Source organism: Chenopodium quinoa, unplaced genomic scaffold (assembly GCF_001683475.1).
Source record: "Chenopodium quinoa cultivar QQ74 unplaced genomic scaffold, ASM168347v1, whole genome shotgun sequence".
Lineage (NCBI taxonomy): Eukaryota > Viridiplantae > Streptophyta > Magnoliopsida > Caryophyllales > Amaranthaceae > Chenopodium > Chenopodium quinoa.
Genome location: NW_018743262.1, coordinates 1,965,189 through 1,983,690, shown reverse-complemented (window position 1 = coordinate 1,983,690; position 18,502 = coordinate 1,965,189). Strand labels below are relative to the sequence as shown.

At 37.6% G+C, this 18,502-nt stretch overlaps 1 protein-coding gene across 1 annotated transcript; it reads right to left on the bottom strand.

Annotated features, from left to right (window-relative positions):
* Positions 1-14,997: 14,997 nt before the first annotated feature.
* Positions 14,998-16,891, bottom strand: LOC110735267 (thymidylate kinase-like). Its single transcript, XM_021915450.1, has 6 exons — positions 16,878-16,891; positions 16,679-16,792; positions 16,211-16,559; positions 15,813-15,860; positions 15,648-15,774; positions 14,998-15,301 (listed from the first exon to the last, which is right to left on the bottom strand). The coding sequence occupies exons 2-6, from the start codon at positions 16,695-16,697 to the stop codon at positions 15,041-15,043; spliced, it is 804 nt and encodes a 267-aa protein (XP_021771142.1). The 5' UTR covers positions 16,698-16,792; positions 16,878-16,891; the 3' UTR covers positions 14,998-15,040.
* Positions 16,892-18,502: the final 1,611 nt, after the last annotated feature.

The following is an 18,502-nucleotide window of genomic DNA, read 5'->3' as shown; positions in this document are numbered from 1 at the left end:
AATAAAAATAAATAAAGGGTTTGGGCCAAAAATAAATAATAAAACAATAAAATAAAAGAGGTTTGGGCATAAAATTAATTAATAAGTTTGGGCTGAAATTAAAACTATGCTTTTACCAAACATCAAGACTAATCCATGGACTGTTCAAAAATATGAATTTAATAAAATATGATTTTTTAAGCACTCTCGGGATTAAATACTAAACCCGACCAATAGTGGCGGTGAAAGGTTGTTCATCATCGGGTTTGGTTATGGGGAGACATTTTTAGGTGTCTACAGAAGCCCCTACTTTGACTGAGTTTGTAGAAACGTCAGTTTCGAGAACGATAGTCAAAGTAGCCGATAGGGACGGAGAATGATTTAAGACGTTCTGCGATCCTAAATCACTATGTATACGTCGATACCTGCAAAAGAGTCAAATTGTTTTGGTCATATTTAGATTTCTAGAAAAAATTACGTGTTGTTCCACCTATGGATCTGTAGCCCCGAGTTTTATCTTTCATTTAAAATTGGTTTCATCCCAATCAGAGTCATAGATCAAAAGGTATAACCGATATACTACAACCTGTCCAGTTTAGGTGTCTTTTTAGCGTCAACTTTCTTCTTTTTTTTTAATTTTTTTAAATCTTTTCGTGTCAAGCTAGTCTTAGCCAAGTCCTTTAATCCTTGCCAAATCATATAATATAGGATTATAGTTTTTTTTTGTTAATTTTTTTTTATACCCATGATTGTTAACTCTTCTAGAATTCTAGTCCTCTTCCTAGTTTCTTGTAATCGATTTTTGTGCTAAGCATAACATGTGTTCTTTGTCTTTGATTGTGGTTGATCTTGTTTATGACTAACGATTTCCAATGGACTGTTTTCACCTAGTAAATAGCATAAACATTAAAATTGGACAAAATTGATGAAGTTTGTTTATCTTTTAGTCTTCCGTTCTATTTGGTCATTGGGTCCTTTGTTTTTCACAACGTCCTCATATCTAGCTATGCGATTATACCATGAGTATTAATAAAATCACCTAATACACATGTTGAGTCATTGCACATACTTTGTCTTCGAGTAATGCACTATATTGTTTATGATCGTATACTAGGACCATGCATGCATCGTTTACCGTCGTAATAGGAATTAGTGGAGTATTTCCCATCAGTTTTCAAAATCGTTTCATACACTCTTCCTTTTCAATCCGAGTATTGTGTGAATGCATTAAGTGAGTTCTTCCTTACACAGTACTTGAGTCTAAAATAACTAGGCAATAGTTGGAAGAATAAGGGGAACGTCACTCCTTTCTTCTTTCCCTCCAATCACAGCATCAACAACAAGAAACTATTTTCCTCAGCAAGCAGCTAGAACGAACTCATAAACTTCCATGAAGACAAAGCACGACGCAAGCTTCTCACCAAGATTTCATGTTTTCTTCTTCATTTGTTTCAAACCCTTCCCCCTAAAAAGTCTAGCATAGATTCTCCTTATCCATGTGTCTATGTGTCACATTTCTTACCTTTTTCATAAACGAGCATCACTTTCTTACATTCGATCATGTGATTACCAAAAAAAATAAAAATATTGTCATACCGAACACTAGGTATACCAATGATTTGAGGTACCTTTGCAACCCATTCATTCCCCATTAACCACTTAATCACAGATCCATTTCTTCATCAACCACTTTGAGCCTCGTCTAATGATTGAAATTTTTTATTCAACCCACATTCACTTAATCCTATGATGGGAAGGTGTGTAATGGTATAACATTCAAAAATCAAGTAAAAAAGAAGCAGCAAAGTAACAATTAAACAATGTCTAAAGGCAAGTGTTCCAATGTCATTGATATGAACACTTCTCAAATTGCGTCTCTCATCGAGTGCTTGGTACCGTGCCTAAGAAACATGAATGCTAAGTGAGTGATGGACCGCATGATCTGATATTGCCTACATTGATTCAAAAGAATAAAAAAAAATGAAATTCAAAACAAAAAAAAATGAAAATAAAACTTGCAAAGTTCAAAATTTTCAATTTCACAATTACACGTCTTAAGGATTCTCTCGGGTCTTGAACCTTTTACCCTTTTCTTCTTTATACTATTAAATTAACAACATTACATTCCTTGAAAGACCTCTTTGAGGAGTACATAACTTGTGCAAAGTTCGGCTAGAGCTACGTTTGCTGATTCCTAACGGATACGTAGACAACCTCACATCGAGGTGCGGCCACATTCACATTCATATTAACATTTATATTCATACCCATGCCTGATTGAGGCAAAGAATATCCAATGCTTACCCCTAACCATTTAGAGCTAGACTTGGGGGCTTGAACCCACATCATTAAGCCTACCCTACCTAAAGAGTCATCATCTTTGACTCTTTTCACATCTATTTCTATCACCATAACCCTTGCAGCCAGCCTTAGTATCACATTCACACACTTCACTCACACATCCATATCCATATAAATCATCCTTCCCTTTAAGAACCCTTTATCATGGAATCTTCAACACTGTGCATGTTTTTTCGTCTTTCAGGAAAACATTCATTACAAGAAACATTGTATACTTGCATAGCTTCCTAACCTGAGCAATATTCATTGTTTCACGCATCTCATAAGTGCTTAGCAACATTTATATATTAATGATTTTTAATCATACAAAGCTTATCGTGCTTAGCTCCTTGACCTAAGCAACATTCATTTTGCAATACTCAATAATCACCTCATCTGTATACGTGCTTAGCTTCCAAACTTAAGTGACGTTCAAGATAGTTTCTCTACACCATATATGATGCTTAGCTCAATGAAATAAGTTCATTCATCGTGTCACATGATGTAATTGTCCTTATCCTCATGGCCTAAGGACATGCATCATGCATACATTACTTTCAAGAAAAGCAATTCAATCCATGCGATTCATTTTGTCTTGCTCAACGAGGAAGTTCAAAACTTCTTTCCTTTTTTCGCGTCTTTTCTTTTTGGGGAAGTTTAAAAAATCTTTTTCAAAATTTTCTTATCGAGGGAAGTTCAAAAATAAATGTTCTGTTTTCACATCTTTATTTTTCGGGAGAAAGTCGGTACCCTCCTCTCATGACAAAAAAATGATGGAAAATTTTTGCTTTTGCATCTTTGTTTGCTTGTGTCTTCACACACACATATACACGCACACAATCACAAGTCATAAACATGTAATGTCACATCATGTCAAACTTGGTCAAGTCAGTGGTCAAGTCAATCACAATATATACGAGTCCATTGGCAAATTTATTTTTGCAGGTCTACAGCCCACGTTCGGGGAGAAGCGAACCAACTACAACCCACGTCCGAGGACCAGTGGACCATCAACAGCCCACGTCCGGGGACAAGCGGGCCATCTACAGCCCACGTCCGGGGACAAGAGAACCATTTACAGCCCACGTTCGGGGACAAGCAAACCAACTACAGCCCACGTTCGGGGAAAAGCGAACCAACTATAACCCCCGTTGGGGGACAATCGAACCTGCCAAAATCAGACAAGTCTTTCCTCAAGCATGGAAAGTGTCATCTGGTGGATTTCTTGAAGCATAGAAAACTGTCATATTCATATGTTGACTTTCCTCAAGCATGGAAAGTATTATCCGATGGATTTCTTCAAGCATAGAAAGCCACTAAATTCATATGTCTGCTTTTCTCAAGCATGGAAAGTATCACCCGGTAGATTTCTTCAGGCTTAGAAAGCTACCAAACTCATCAGTTGACTTTCCTCAGGCATGGAAAGTAGTTCAATAAAACGTCATTCGGTGGATTCCTTCAAGCATAGGAAGCTACCAAACCCATTTGTCACCGATACACTTGTGTCAGATACACATTCTATCCCTTTACTCTTTTATGTTTGGAACTAACACTTTTCTGCAAGTATCGGCGTATACAAAGTGATTTAAGATTGCAGAACTAACGTTTCTAGGAACTCAGTCAAAGTGGGGGCTTCTGTAGACACCTAAAAATGTCTCCCCAAACCAATACCCGATGATGAATAACCTTTCACCACCATTATTGGTCGGGTTGAGTATTTAATCTTTGCAGTGCTTAAATCCATATTCAATCCCAATACATTTCATAAACCAACCCAATTCCTAGCCCATTTCCCAAAATCGTCACTTTTTTTACTCTTTCCACGCCTTTAAACCCAAAATATTTCATTTATTGTCTTTTAAAATCATTCATTTCGTGTCCTTTTTATAAAAACGTTTAATCCAGTTTATTTTGGTCCATAATCTGGGTCCAATAATTAAATAGTTGGATGGGGCTTTGAAATATCTTTCCAACGATATATTATAAGCCCAAATCCGAGTAATAACGAATAAGTTATGGCCAAAATATGAAACTGAGCCCAAACCGAACCTAAGCCCACCTTACCTACGACACAGTGGTCATGTGGAGGGTCCAAATTATTTAATCCCATTCATAAACCAATTAGGATTAATTAGAAGCTTCTATAAGTTTCTAAAAGATATTAATTATCATTTTTGAAAAGATAAGATTAAAAAGTTTCAAATTGAATAAAACTCCTTTTTTAAAAAGTCCTAATTCTATTCGAATTGAAAGACGTTCAAAGATAGACATATATTCTTTTCGTGCCTCATAGTTTTTATCCTAATTTTTTATTGCTAGATATCCCGTGAAATTATTTTTTTAATGATATATTATAATATCAATTCTGAGCTATAACGGAAAAGATATGAATAAAATGTCAAACCATATCAAAAACAGACACCGTCTCACTATTTCGGCTGTATCTTTTCTTCTAAAATATATTTTAATCTGATTCTACTTGAGTTAGAAAGAAGATTTCAATAGCTATCCAAGACATATTTTTTTATCTTATTCCTATTTCTAGATCAAAAGATATGATAAAAACAAAAACCGCAAAAACTGCTATCTATCGAGTTTTATTCCGATTTAATTTGGATCTTATCTTGTTTTTTCGACCCTACTTTTTCTCTATAAATAGAGGTCATATCTCCAGTTTTTCAATAATCAACAAGCTTGATCATCAAATCCTTCTCTCTTTCTCTCTTTTACACCAAAAATCAATCTCTCCTCTCTCTCCAATATTCTAAGCCTTAAACCAATATTCCAAATTACACCATTCTTCATTTAAGCACTCCAAGGAGTCTATACAATACCCGAGGTTCCGTCCTTAAACCAAGGCGTGAAACGTATAAATAACTGAGGGTTTGGACCAAATCAAATCTATATTTATTTAATTTAATTTTCATTTGCTTTATATTTTTATTCAAGTTACAATCAGTTTATTCATGATGTAGCAATTTAAAGGAACGTGCGGAATGTGAGTAATTAAATAATTTAATTACTCTTATTTTATTTTAATATTGCTAACATCATGATTAGGTTTTTTATATTTGATTTTACTAATGATAATATTGTTAAATTGCTTCCAATATTAATGTTTATTCTATTATTATTATGATTACCATATTGCATGTTTAAAGGGAATATGTAATTGAAAATCACTCCTAATAAGATAATTTGGACAACCGGTTTAGGTTCCTGTGTAATCTTATTATTTAATTAAATTGGTGACGATATTTTAGAATTATGTGTTGCATTAATATTCAACCAATTTAGTCTAAAAATAGTTTGGAACAAATTGGATCTTTGTAATTTGAGATCGCAGGAATCATTTTTCATTATAAGAATCGAGTAAAGTCCAATACGAGCGAATGTGACTCCATGACTTACTTTGTACCATTATCCCTGATCCACCTTTTGTGTTTCCGAACCATATGGAGTTAGTAATCTCATGGATTCTGAATGGGGTGTAACCTTCACGGGACAATTGTTGTTGCCTTTGTTGTCCCTTATTCGTGGTTGCCTTAAATGATCCGTGAACGGTTTACAAGTTCCTTACAAAGTTGTTGGTGGCTCCCTAATTTATTTGTCCCTAATTGTATTATGTCAATTCCCACTTCCTATGAGTGCCAAGCATATTCACAAATGCTTTAACGTACGCGCACTTCGAGCGATGCCTATAGGTACCCCTTCAGGCTAATGTGCCCCTTGGATGGGCAATGATATGCCTGACGCCCCTAAGGGCTAATGCGCCCCTTGGATGGGCAATGATGTGTCTCACGCCCCTTAAGGCAAATAAGCCCCTTGGAGTGGCGATGATGTGTCTGACGCCGCTTAGGGCTAATAAGCCCCATGGACGGGTGACGATGTGTGTAACACCCCTTAAGGTTAATAAGCCCCGTCTTGATAGGTGGTCATGGCAAACTTTGATGCATTCTGCCCACCGAAATTGCAAATAAAGGCCTTTATCATGTTGATAATGCAATTTATTTGATTACAGTCTCATTTTTAGGCATATCTTGGAATGGTACATGCTTAAATCACCCCATAATAAGTCCCTAGGATGGGCAAAAATATAATTGACGCATTGTAAGACCTCTTGGGTTACAAGTGTCTATGAAGAAACTAATTGTTATGGCTAACTTATGTTTACTTGTATTTATTTTTATGTTAGACGCCCTTTTTCTGCGGCTAAGCCCCTTGGGGGGGGGTACGATATATGTTTGGTGCCCTTTCGAGCTAATGAGCCCCTTGGATGGGCGATGATGTGCCTGACGCCCCTTAGGGCTAATAAGCCCCTTTTATGGGCGATGATGTGTCTCACGCCCCTTAGGGCTAAAGAACCCCTTGGATGGACGATGATATGTCTGACGCCCCTTAGGGCTAATAAGCCCCTTTGATGGGCGATGATGTGTCTAACACCCCTTAGGGTTAATGAGCCCCTTCTGGATAGGCTAAAATAGAAAACTTTATGCATTCGGCCCACCGTAATTGCTAAAAAAGGCATATAGCATGGTTATATGGTCACGGATAGATAAGTCGTTAAGCTACCACCCTAACAAAATTAATCATTTATAATACCTAAATTTACACTAAACTAGTTAGTGCCAAGTAAAGGGTCGAACCCAAAAGGACTAAGTGTATTAATTTGTGCAACCTAGACTACTAGGAAAGGTCGCCAGATAGAGAGAGGTTAAACCAAACACTACTAAGAGCAATTAACTAAAACTAGGGAAAGTGGAATCCAATCACATCAATATATTAAACAACATCATACAAATAGATGAAAATGACCTCGATTAGGAACATCAACATATTTAACTCATTCTCGCACAATTAAGCATGTTAATTATACTTCTAAACTAATTCACTCTCGTGCAACTATTATAGCAAAGGTATGGAAGAATTTAGGGCTCTCAATCAACTCACTCTCGCACAATTGATTGAAAGCACAATTAAGAGCATAGAATCGATTAGCTAGAAAGATTCTAATCCATAAAAGCATCACCCATACACAATAATCGAAACAATTTCATGTTAATCACAATCAATCATTTAATACATTAATATAACCTTCATCCAATTCCCTAGAACAAGACCTAAGCTAACATAATGAAGAAAGACATCGAAAGCAAGGTAAAATAAGAATAAAAACAAGATTAAATAAACAAACGAATTAATCTACTCAGATCAACAAACAAAAAGCAAAAACTAAGAATTAAGCAAAGAAATAAATATGAGAGAAAGTTAGAACATTCTCATTGAATAGATGAGAAGAAGTTCCACAAAGTTGCTTCTTCAACCTCTCAAAAACTCCATGGAAATCCAAGCTTTCTCTCTTTATAACTACTCCTAAACTAGAGAGAGAAAATCCTAATCTAATCTTAAGAGAGAGAAAATATAGGCTAAACTAATCTAATCTATCTAAAATAAAAATGTTGATTCAAAGTTGTGAGAAAATAACTCCAAAGGGGTATTAATAATACAAGTTAAATAAGAATAAAACAAAAGAAATTAAAAAGAAATAAGCTAAATAAAACAATTAAAATAACTAAACTAAAAACCAAAAAAAAAACTACAATAAAAAAAAATAAAAGAAAATGAAAAGGAAAAAGAAACCCCCAAAAACCCACAATTCCCACCAAACTCACGAAAACAATAAGACCCCCCAATTCCCCTTTCTCGTACATGGGTGCTCTCTCTGATCATCATCATCCAACCATGATCTTCACCGTAAATCAACATCATCATCTAGCATCAAATCGTGGCCGTCCGATTTTCATTAAAATCACCTGAAAAGCTCGTGATTGACCCACATTTTCACGCCCACACAGAAGTCGCGCACAGGTCGCGCAAAGCTACTGCCTCAACTCTGATTTTGGACTCCAATTTGTGTGCTTTCTGACAAGGCTGCGCAGCGAAAAATTGGTGGCTCTGTGAGTTTGGGTGTTGGGAAAATTGCGTGGCTTAATTGGTGAGTAATTGGGTTGGAGTTTGGTGGTCGATTGTGGGTGAAGGATGGTGGTTGTTACGGGGGGTGATTGGTGGTTCAGGAGGCTTGGGTGGCTGCGTAGTAGTTGATTGGAGTTGCAGGGTGTTGGTGGTGATTTGGGTAGTTATTGTTGTTGTGTGAAGTGAGGGAGTAGGGGAATTGGTTGTTGCGGTGGTTTTGGTGGCTCAGGTGTGAGTTGCGGCTGGTAGCAGGGGAGTGTTGGTGGTGATGCTGGAATGCGTGGTGGTTGGAGGTGTGGGAATACGTGAGTGATGATTAAGGGAAGCAGGGGCTGTTGTGTTGGTTGCGTTGGGAGGTGGTTGTTTTTGTTGTTGTTGCGGATGTGGAATTGAGGGAGCAGGGGAGTTGGCTGGTGGTTTGCGTGGTGGTGATTGGAGGTGTGTTTGCAGTTTGCTGTTGGTATTGTTGAGGGGAGCAGGGGAATTAGTGGTGCATGACTGGTGTGGTGAAGGATAAGGAGGGAGGGTGGTGCTTGATAAGATGCTAGCAAAAGGGCAGCAACTTGGCATCGTGCATTTGCCTTAAACCTCGAACCCCGAAAACGACTATAACTTTGAAACCCGGAACACCTAAAACAAGAAATACGAGGGTGTTACCACGAGATAAAATAAAATAAAATAAAGATAAAATAAAATAACTTAAAAATAAAATCAAAAGAAATTAAATAAAATAAAGAAAACAAACATGAAAATAAAATAAAATAAGAAAATGAGAGAAACTAGGAACTTATTAAATAACAAGAACTAAAAACTTAAAATATAAACATAGAAAATAAGATAATTTAAATAACTTAAGAAAATGAGCTAAAAATTATTAAAACGACTAAAATACTAAAAAAAAAAAAAGATAAATGACAAGAATAAGCAAATAAAAGAAATAAAGGATAAAAAGGGTTAAATTATTGGAAAAATAAGCCGGAAAACGTCTCAATAAACACCCTAAAAGTAACATAAAAGTCACTTATCATTATAATGCCATTTTTCTTATTACGGTCACATTTTTAGGCGTGTCTTGGAACAGTTTGTGCTCGGATCACCCTGTAATGAGCCCCTAGGATGGACGATAATATTATTGACGCATTCTAAGAGCCTCTTGGGTGACAAGTGTCTGTGAAGAAACATGTAGACTTATGTATTTGAAGCACCATCAATGAAGAAACATATTATTACTACTAACTTATGTTTACGTGTATTTATTTTTATGTTTGACGCCCTTTGGACGAATGAGCCCTGGGGGGGATATATGTTTGGTACCCCTTCGGGCTAATGAGCCCCTTTTATGGGCGATGATGTGCCTGATGCTCCTTAGGGCTATTGAGCTCCTTGGATGGGCAATGATGTGTCTCACGCCTCTTAAGACTAATAAGCCCCTTGGAGTGGCGATGATGTGTCTGACGCCCCTTAGGGCTAAAGAACCCCTTAGATGGATGATGATGTCTGACACCCCTTACGGCTAATGAGCCCATTGGATGGGTAATTATGTATCTAACACCCCTTAAGTTTAATAAGACCCTTCTAGATAGGCGATCATGAAAACTTTGATGCATTCTACCCACCGAAATTGAAAATAAAGCCCACTAGCATGGTGAAAATGCCATTTTTTTTTACTACAGTCTCATTTTAGGCATGTCTTGGAACGGTACATGCTTAAATCACCCAATAATGAGCCCTTAGGATGGGCTATAATATAATTGACACTTTCTAAGAACCACCTCGGTAACAAATTTCTTTGAACAAACAAATTGTTATGGCTAACTTATATTTACTTGTATTTATTTTATGTTTGACACCCTTTGCGGGGGCCGAGCCCCTTGGGGGAGTACGATATATGTTTGGTTCCCTTTCGCGCAAATGACCCTTTGTAAGGGCGATGATGTGCCTGACGCCCCTTAGGGCTAATTAGCCCCTTGGATGGGCGATGATGTGTCTCACGCCCCTTAGAGCTGAAGAGCCCCTTGGATGGGCGATGATGTGTCTGACGCCCCTTAGCACTAATGAGCCCCTTGGATGGGCGATGATATGTCCTACACTCCTTAGGGCTAATTGAGCCCCTTGGATGGGCGATGATGTGCTTAACACCCCTTAGGGTTAATGAGCCCCTTCTAGATAGGCGATCATGGAAACCTTTGATGCATTCAGCCCACCAAAATTGCAGAAAAAGGGCCTCTAGCATGGTGAAAATGCCAATTTTCTGATTTTGGTCTTATTTTTAGGCATGTCTTGAAATGGTACGTGCTCGGATCACCTCATAATGAGCCCCTAGGATGGGCGATGATATAATTTACTCTTTCTAAGAGCCTCCTAGGTGACAAGTGTTTGTGAAGAAACATGTAGACTAATGTATTTAAAGCAACATCAATGAAGAAACAAATTGTTAAGGCTAACTTATGTATACTTGTATTTATTGTTATGTTTGACGCCCTTTGGTGATGTAAAGCCCCTTTGGGGGGGGGGATATATGTTTGGTGCGGCTTCGGGCTAATGAGCCCCTATGATAGGCGATGATGTGACTGACACCCCTTAGGGCTGATGAGCCTTATGGATGGGTGATAATGTGTCTCACGCTCCTTATGGCTAATGATTCCCTTGGATGGGCGATGATTTGTCTGACGCCCCATAGGTCTAATAAGACCCTTTGATGGGCGATGATGTTTCTAACACCCCTACGGGTTAATAAGCCCCATTTGGATAGGCGATCATGGAAAACTTTGATGCATTCGGCCCACCAAAATTGCGAAAAAAAGCATCTAGCATGGTTAATATTCCATTTTTCTGATTACGGTCTCATTTTTAGGCGTGTCTTGGTACGGTACGTGCTCGGATCACCCCGTGATGAGCCCCTAGGATGGCCGATAATATAATTGACGCTTTCTAAGAGCCTCCCGGGTGACAAGTGTCTGTTAAGAAACATGTAAACTTATGTATTTGAAGCAACATCAATGAAGAAATTTATTGTTATCGCTATCTTATGTTTACTTGTATTTATTTTTATGTTTGACGCCCTTTGGGCGGCCGAGCCATTGGGGGGGGGGCGATATATGTTTGGTACCCCTTCGGGGTAATTATCCCCTTGGATGGGCGATGATGTGTCTGACGCTCCTTAGGGCTAATGAACCCCATGGATAGGCGATGATGTGTCTCACGCCCCTTAAGGCTAATAAGCCCCTTGGAATGGCGATGATGTGTCTCACGCCCCTTAGGGCTAATGAGCCGCTTTGATGGACGATGATTTCTAACACTCCTTAGGGCTAATGAGCCCTTTGGATGGGTGATGATGTTTCTAACACCCCTAAGGTTAATAAGCCCCTTCTAGATAGGTGGTCATGGAAAACTTTGATGCATTATGCCCACCGAATTTGCGAATAAAGGCCTCTAGCATGTTTAAAATGCCATTTATCTGATTATAATGTCATTTTTAGGCATGTCTTGGAACGGTACGTGCTTAAATCACCCCATAATGAGCCCTCAAGATGGGAGATAATATATATTTGATGCTTTGTAAGAACTCTAGCGTGACAAGTGTTTGTGAAGAAACAAATTGTTATGGCTAACTTATGTTTACTTGTATTTATTTTTATATTTGACGTCCTTTGCGGCGGTCGAGCCCCTTGGAGGGGTACGATATATGTTTGATGCCCATTCGGCAAATGACCCCTTGGATGGGCGATGATGTGCCTGATGCCCCTTAGGGCTAATTAGCCCCTTGAATGGCGATGATGTGTCTCACGCCCCTTAGAGCTAAAGGGCCCCTTTGATGTGCGATGATGGGTCTGACGCCCCTTAGCGCTAATGAGCCCGTTGGATGGGCGATAATGTGTTTAACACCCCTTAGGGTTAATGAGCCCCTTTTTGATAGGCGATCCTAGAAAACTTTGATGCATTCAGCCCACCAATATTGCGAAAAAAAAACGGCCTCTAGCATGGTGAAAATGCCATTTTCTGATTACGGTCTCATTTTTAGGCATGTCTTGGAACGGTACATGATTAAATCACCCTATAATGAGCCCTTAGATTTGGCTATAATATAATTGATGCTTTCTAAGAACCTCCTCGGTGACAAGCGTCTTTGAATAAACATATTGTTATGGCTAACTTATTTTTACTTGTATTTATTTTATGTTTGACGCCCTTTGCGGGGGTCGAGCCCCTTGGGGGGGTACGATATATGTTTGGTGACCTTTCCCGCAAATAACCCCTTGTAAGGGCGATGATGTGGCTGACGCCCCTTAGGGCTAATTAGCCCCTTGGATGGGCGATGATGTGTCTCACGCCCCTTAGAGCTGAAGTGCCCCTTGGATGGGCGATGATGTGTCTAACGCCCCTTAGCACTAATGAGCCCCTTGGATGGGCGATGATATGTCTAACACTCCTTGGGGCTAATTGAGCCCCTTGGATGGGCGATGATGTGTTTAACACCCCTTAGGGTTAATGAGCCCCTTCTAGATAGGCGATCATGGAAAACTTTGATGCATTCAGCCCACCAAAATTGCAGAAAAAAGGCCTCTAGCATGGTGAAAATGCCAATTTTCTGATTACGGTCTTAGTTTTTGGCATGTCTTAAAATGGTACGTCTTCGGATCACCTCATATAGAGCCCCTACGATGGGAGATGATATAATTTACTCTTTCTACGAGCCTCCTGGGTGACAAGTGTCTGTGAAGAAACATGTAGACTTATGTATTCAAAGCAGCATCAATGAAAAAACAAATTGTTATGGCTAGCTTATGTATACTTGTATTTATTGTTATGTTTGACAACCTTTTGTGCTCAGGAGCCCCTTTGGGAAGGGGATATATGTTTGGTTTAATGAGCCCCTATGATAGGCGATGATGTGCCTGACGCCCCTTAAGGCTGATGAGCCCCATGGATGGGCGATAATGTGTCTCACACTCCTAAGGGCTAATGAGCCCCTTGGATTGGCGATGATCTGCCTGACGCCCCATAGGGCTAATAAGCACCTTTGATGGGCAATGATGTTTCTAACATCCCTTAGGGTTAATGAGCCCCATTTGGATAGGCGATCATTGAAAACTTTGATGTATTCGGCGCACCGAAATTGCGAATTTTTTTTGTAAATTGTTATAGGTATCGCGTTGCATATATTGTTTGGTGATGAAATTGTGAAAAAGGAGGAGCTAGCAGAAGCCGTACTAGGGTTAGGATGACGATTCCCTTCTTAAAGGAATAAACTTATGATTTGTGCTAATTATTCCATGAACTCTACATGGAATAAAGGCATGAACGAGGTTTATGAGTTTTTCCTAAAACTCATTGGCGAATCCTACTTGTTTCTTATAAAAAAGCGTCATGATAGAATCAATTCTAATTCAAGGTCCCCTTAACAGTCAGGTTGTTAAAATCCTACTACATCTTAACAAGTGTAAAGTCCTAGGCTTTTAAGTGGCCAAGGGCATTTAAGGAGAGTACGCCTTACGATGGGATCACCCTTCTTACAGTGGCGACTCAACTGGGGACTTAGAGGTTACAAGATTAGATCGTAGTTATGGTTCAAGGTTTCCAACACTAGCTTGCCTATGGATTGTAACGATAACTAACTTGGATTATCTCTAGTTAAAGAGCGAGACTCGAATGCATAATATCTTCCTTTTTCACAAAAGTAAAAAAATCAAACAATCTACATTGCATCATGCATAATCATAGCACATTTTAACCATTAGGGATTGGCTCATTGACTAGGGGTTGCCAACACTAGGCTTCTGTCCCAAAATCAATAACAATCATCCCACCCATATCGTCAACAAAATGTTGAGAGGGCGATGTTATGAGTCAACACGTGGAGTGATTGATTTGTGCATCGTTTCTTAAGATATGGTACCCTTGGATACCCAAGCGTTGACCTTAGAATGGCATTATATGCTTTGACGGTTTCTTTTATGTGCTTATGTGACTACATGAATATGTGCTTCGTGTCTAATCTAACTAATTCCAACTTGTTACCTACAGAAATAATAAAAATAATTCGCAATCATTATGGTTCGACAAAAAAAAAAAAGAATAAAAAAATTATCGTTTTTTTAGCATTTTCGCAAAAACAAAAAAAACAAAAACAAATCGTTCTTTTTGCAATTTCGCAAAAAAAAAAAAATTATCGTTCTTTTTGTGTTTTCGCAAAAAAAAAAAAAAATTTTGTCGAACCTATCAAGTGGCACGCACAACTGTCAAGTTCTGAAGTTGCGCGCGACACCTCTGCGCAACTTTGTTCATGCGCGTGCCCACTGTTCAACGTTGACTTTGACTCGTTACAAGCAATATCATACGGAGAAAACGATATTACCGCTTCAAGGTTAATCTTTAAGTATGTGCTAAAAATATCTCTTCGGGTAACAACGTTGTCTAACGTATTTACCTTTACTTTGATCGTCTTTTTCGTTTTTTTTTAAAAAAAAAATTTGAAATTTTTTTTATCGTTCCTTTTGCGTTTTTGCAAAAAAAAAAATTTAACCGTTTCTTTTGCATTTTTCGAAAAAAAAATACGCATGTGGCAGATGCTACTCTTGAAGTTGCACTTTCCACCTTAGAGCAAGACGGAAAATTGCGCGCGATACTATTTTTTATTATGATGATTCGTTTACATAATTTACAAAAATAAAAAGAACATTGCAAGAAACTGGAACATGTTTAAGTAAAAGAAAAATACTATAACCTGCACTACATAATATTGCAAGCATCACTCTAATGACACTATGCAAGATAAAGTCACCACTGTCAAACCTATTAACCTTACAGCCTTACCAAAATCGCAAAATAAACATTGCAAGCTATAAGTTTTTAAGGAATCATGAATAGAAATTACCTTCCATGAGGCATCATGAGGAGCCTGGTATTTTTCTCTGACCTTCCCTTGAAAATCAAGACGCTCGTATCTTTCATCACCATAACCACCTCTTTCGGCATTTATAAAAAAAAAGATATTAGGATATGCTTTGATCTGAATTTTTAAGATTTGGTGGAATATGACTTGCCTTTACAGATATTACAATAAGATGCGCCTTGAATTTTTTTTCGAATATATTATTAATTATTTGTAAATTGTATAACCTTCTTTCAACTAAGGACCATGATAAAGATGGAAAGTCATACAACAGTAAAGCAATTGGCATACTTATTCAATTTAGTGCATTAAAATTGTACAGTCTGATGCACGCTATGAAAAACTAAGATTTGGTTTAACAGCCATGTCTCAGATCTTACCAAATAAATGGTACGCCCCATAAATTCTTATCAGTGAAACTAAAGGCAAAATTCCTATCATGCCTATTTGAATGAAAGTATACCTCTGGTGATATATCTAGGTATAAGACCATGTATGGAGCCAACAATCCTATCTCTGGTGCCTGCACAAAGAGAATTGTGATCATATTGCGACTAAATAGAGATATGCCTGAGTGAACTGGTTGATTACTAAGAGTTGGAATCTTCAAAGCAAGTTGTCAACATACATCACACTCACTCGAAGATGGGTTTTCAACTTTTCTTCCATCATTGATCTGTAATTGTAGATGACAAAGTCAACAACTAAACAAGCATATCACCAAAAAAACAGATTCATGAAGAAGTAAAGTTTACAACATTAAATCACATTCTGAACTCTGTCCCAATATACTTGTATATATTTCAAAATCTCAGGGGAATAAAGACAGTTTTTTAAAAGTAATCTATCATAATTCCAACTACAATCTTCAGAATGTAATATAACCGAGAACGAATTACCCAAATTAACCAATAAATAACAACGTAGAAAGGAATTAGATTCAGCTAAACATAACATCAAACACATGGTATGCAACTCACAAATTATGTATAAAAAAAACAATCATAAAATGAAAAAAGAAACAACATTTTCTCCCAACGATTAGCACCGAACAAAAGATGAATAGTATGATCATCCAAATTAGATTGATTGGAAAGATAAGTAGAGATCATCTGCCCAACAGCAGTATTTCGATCCGGAAACCGCCATAACTTAGTAGAACACCCAATACTTTGCAAGTGAGAGAGAAGCTGAATACACTGAGAGCTCTTTCGACTTCGATCTAACCCTTCTAATACAACTAAAGCACCTCTTGATTGTAAATTGGGGTTTAGGGAAGAAACTTCAATTTTCTTGGAAGAATCATTCTCCATTTTTGTAGCAAAAATTGAACAATTTAACTGAAATTTAACATCCTGGTTTCTCCTCTGTGCTCCTGCAAAGTGCACCCAAGAAACAACTCAGATCAATATTTTGGTAATTAATATCGAAATCCTGCTTCTGTTGCAAAGGAAGATAACTGGACATAAATTATACATCATTAGTAGTTATTACTTGTGAACTTCACTGTCATGTCTTTTCCTTGTCATCTGCCATGTAAACGGACTATTAGGATCCACACCAGGCTGTGAAATTTCCAAACCATGTTTCTTAACCAAATCAACGTATCTGGAAATTCAATAAAAAAAATGACAAAAGTTTTGTACTGAATATCTCAAGACATTAGAGGATATGATGGAGAAAGAGTGCTAACTTTTCAGAATCAAATTTATCCACTCCCAAATCTTCGTCCCAGATAAATATGTAATCATATGGTGCCACAATGTCAGGATGTAGAAATCGTTTTGCATACCACCTTTAACCATACAATGAAAGAACGGATCAGTATGATAAAATAGATAATTAATCTGACCCAATTGCCTTAAAACTAGAGTACTAACCATTTCGTCTGTTTTCGAGCACTGAAATGGATAATTAATCATCATTCTATCATTTGTTCATTCTTCATTATCAACTAAAAATAAATTAAAATTCCTCTCTTTCTTCTAATTTCAAATAATCAACAATAAATAAAAATAAGAAAATCACAATTTCTGACAAACTCGAAATTTTAATTTCAACAAAAATGAACACAAATTAAGAACAAAATTAAAGAACTTAAACACAAATTAAGCACAAAATCAAATTACCTTCTCATTAAGAGAGAATTTGGACTGAACATAAGACTGAGGATCAAACCTATCATTCCAAAACGCGTTTGAGTTGATTTTTTGCTCGAAATGGGGGATTTTTGGTCGGAAACAATCATTTTTCTAGGTTTAAGGGTTCGAATTTCTTGGGGTTTTTGGTCTAAATTTTTGCTCGAAATTGCTCGGATTTGCTTCAACTTGACTGCAATTTTAATTTAGATGTTAAATTTGCTGGGGAATCGCAGTTTTTTGGCCTAATTTGTTGGGTTTCAGAGACGAATTTGTGGGTGTTTTGCTGTAGAAATTCACTGGAATTGAAGAACTCTTGTTTTTTTTCTTTTTGATTAGTGAATGTAGGCGAAGGTAAAAAAACGCAGAAAACCTAAAGTCAAAAGAGTTATTTGCGTCACTTTATTATAAAAAAGCGACGCAAATAACCTTGTTTATTGTACACAGCTCATATGCGTCACTCATGTAGTAAAAGCGTGACGCAATTTACTTAATCACTTATTTGCGTCGCTTGTTAACAAATGAGTGACACAAATAAGTTTATTAATTGCGTCGCTTTAATAAATAAGAGCGACGCAAATGAGAGAAAGCTGAAATGCACTTGAGTTTTGCGTCGCTTCTTGAATAACATGCGACGCAAATAACTTAAAAGGATGGTAAAAATAAACATTTGCTTCGCTCCTTAGAATGAATGACACAAATATGGCGACGCAAATGTACATTTTTCTACTAGTGGCCCGAGGCTCCCAATGAGGAGGTGACTCAAGCTGCCCTAAATCGATGGCAAAGTGTCAATCGAGATGTCAAATGCATCATATTGGCCACAATGTCTCCTGAGCTTCAAAAGACTTTCTTTGAAAAAGAGACGGCTTTTGAGATCATTTCTGAATTGCAGAATATGTTCCAAGAGCAGGCCCAAACTGAAAGGTTTAAAACCCACAGGCAGATCCTTGAGATCAAGCTCAAGAAAGGAAAGCCAGTCAGCCCACATGTACTCAAAATGATTAGATTGTTTGAAAACATGGGAAGGCTTGATGTGGGGTATTCAACCGAGGTGGGAATTGACATCATTCTCCACTCGCTGCACAAAGGCTATGATCAGTTCAAGATGAACTATAATATGCACATCATGGAGAAAACCCTCACCGAGCTTCATGGTATGTTGAAGGAAGCTGAGCAA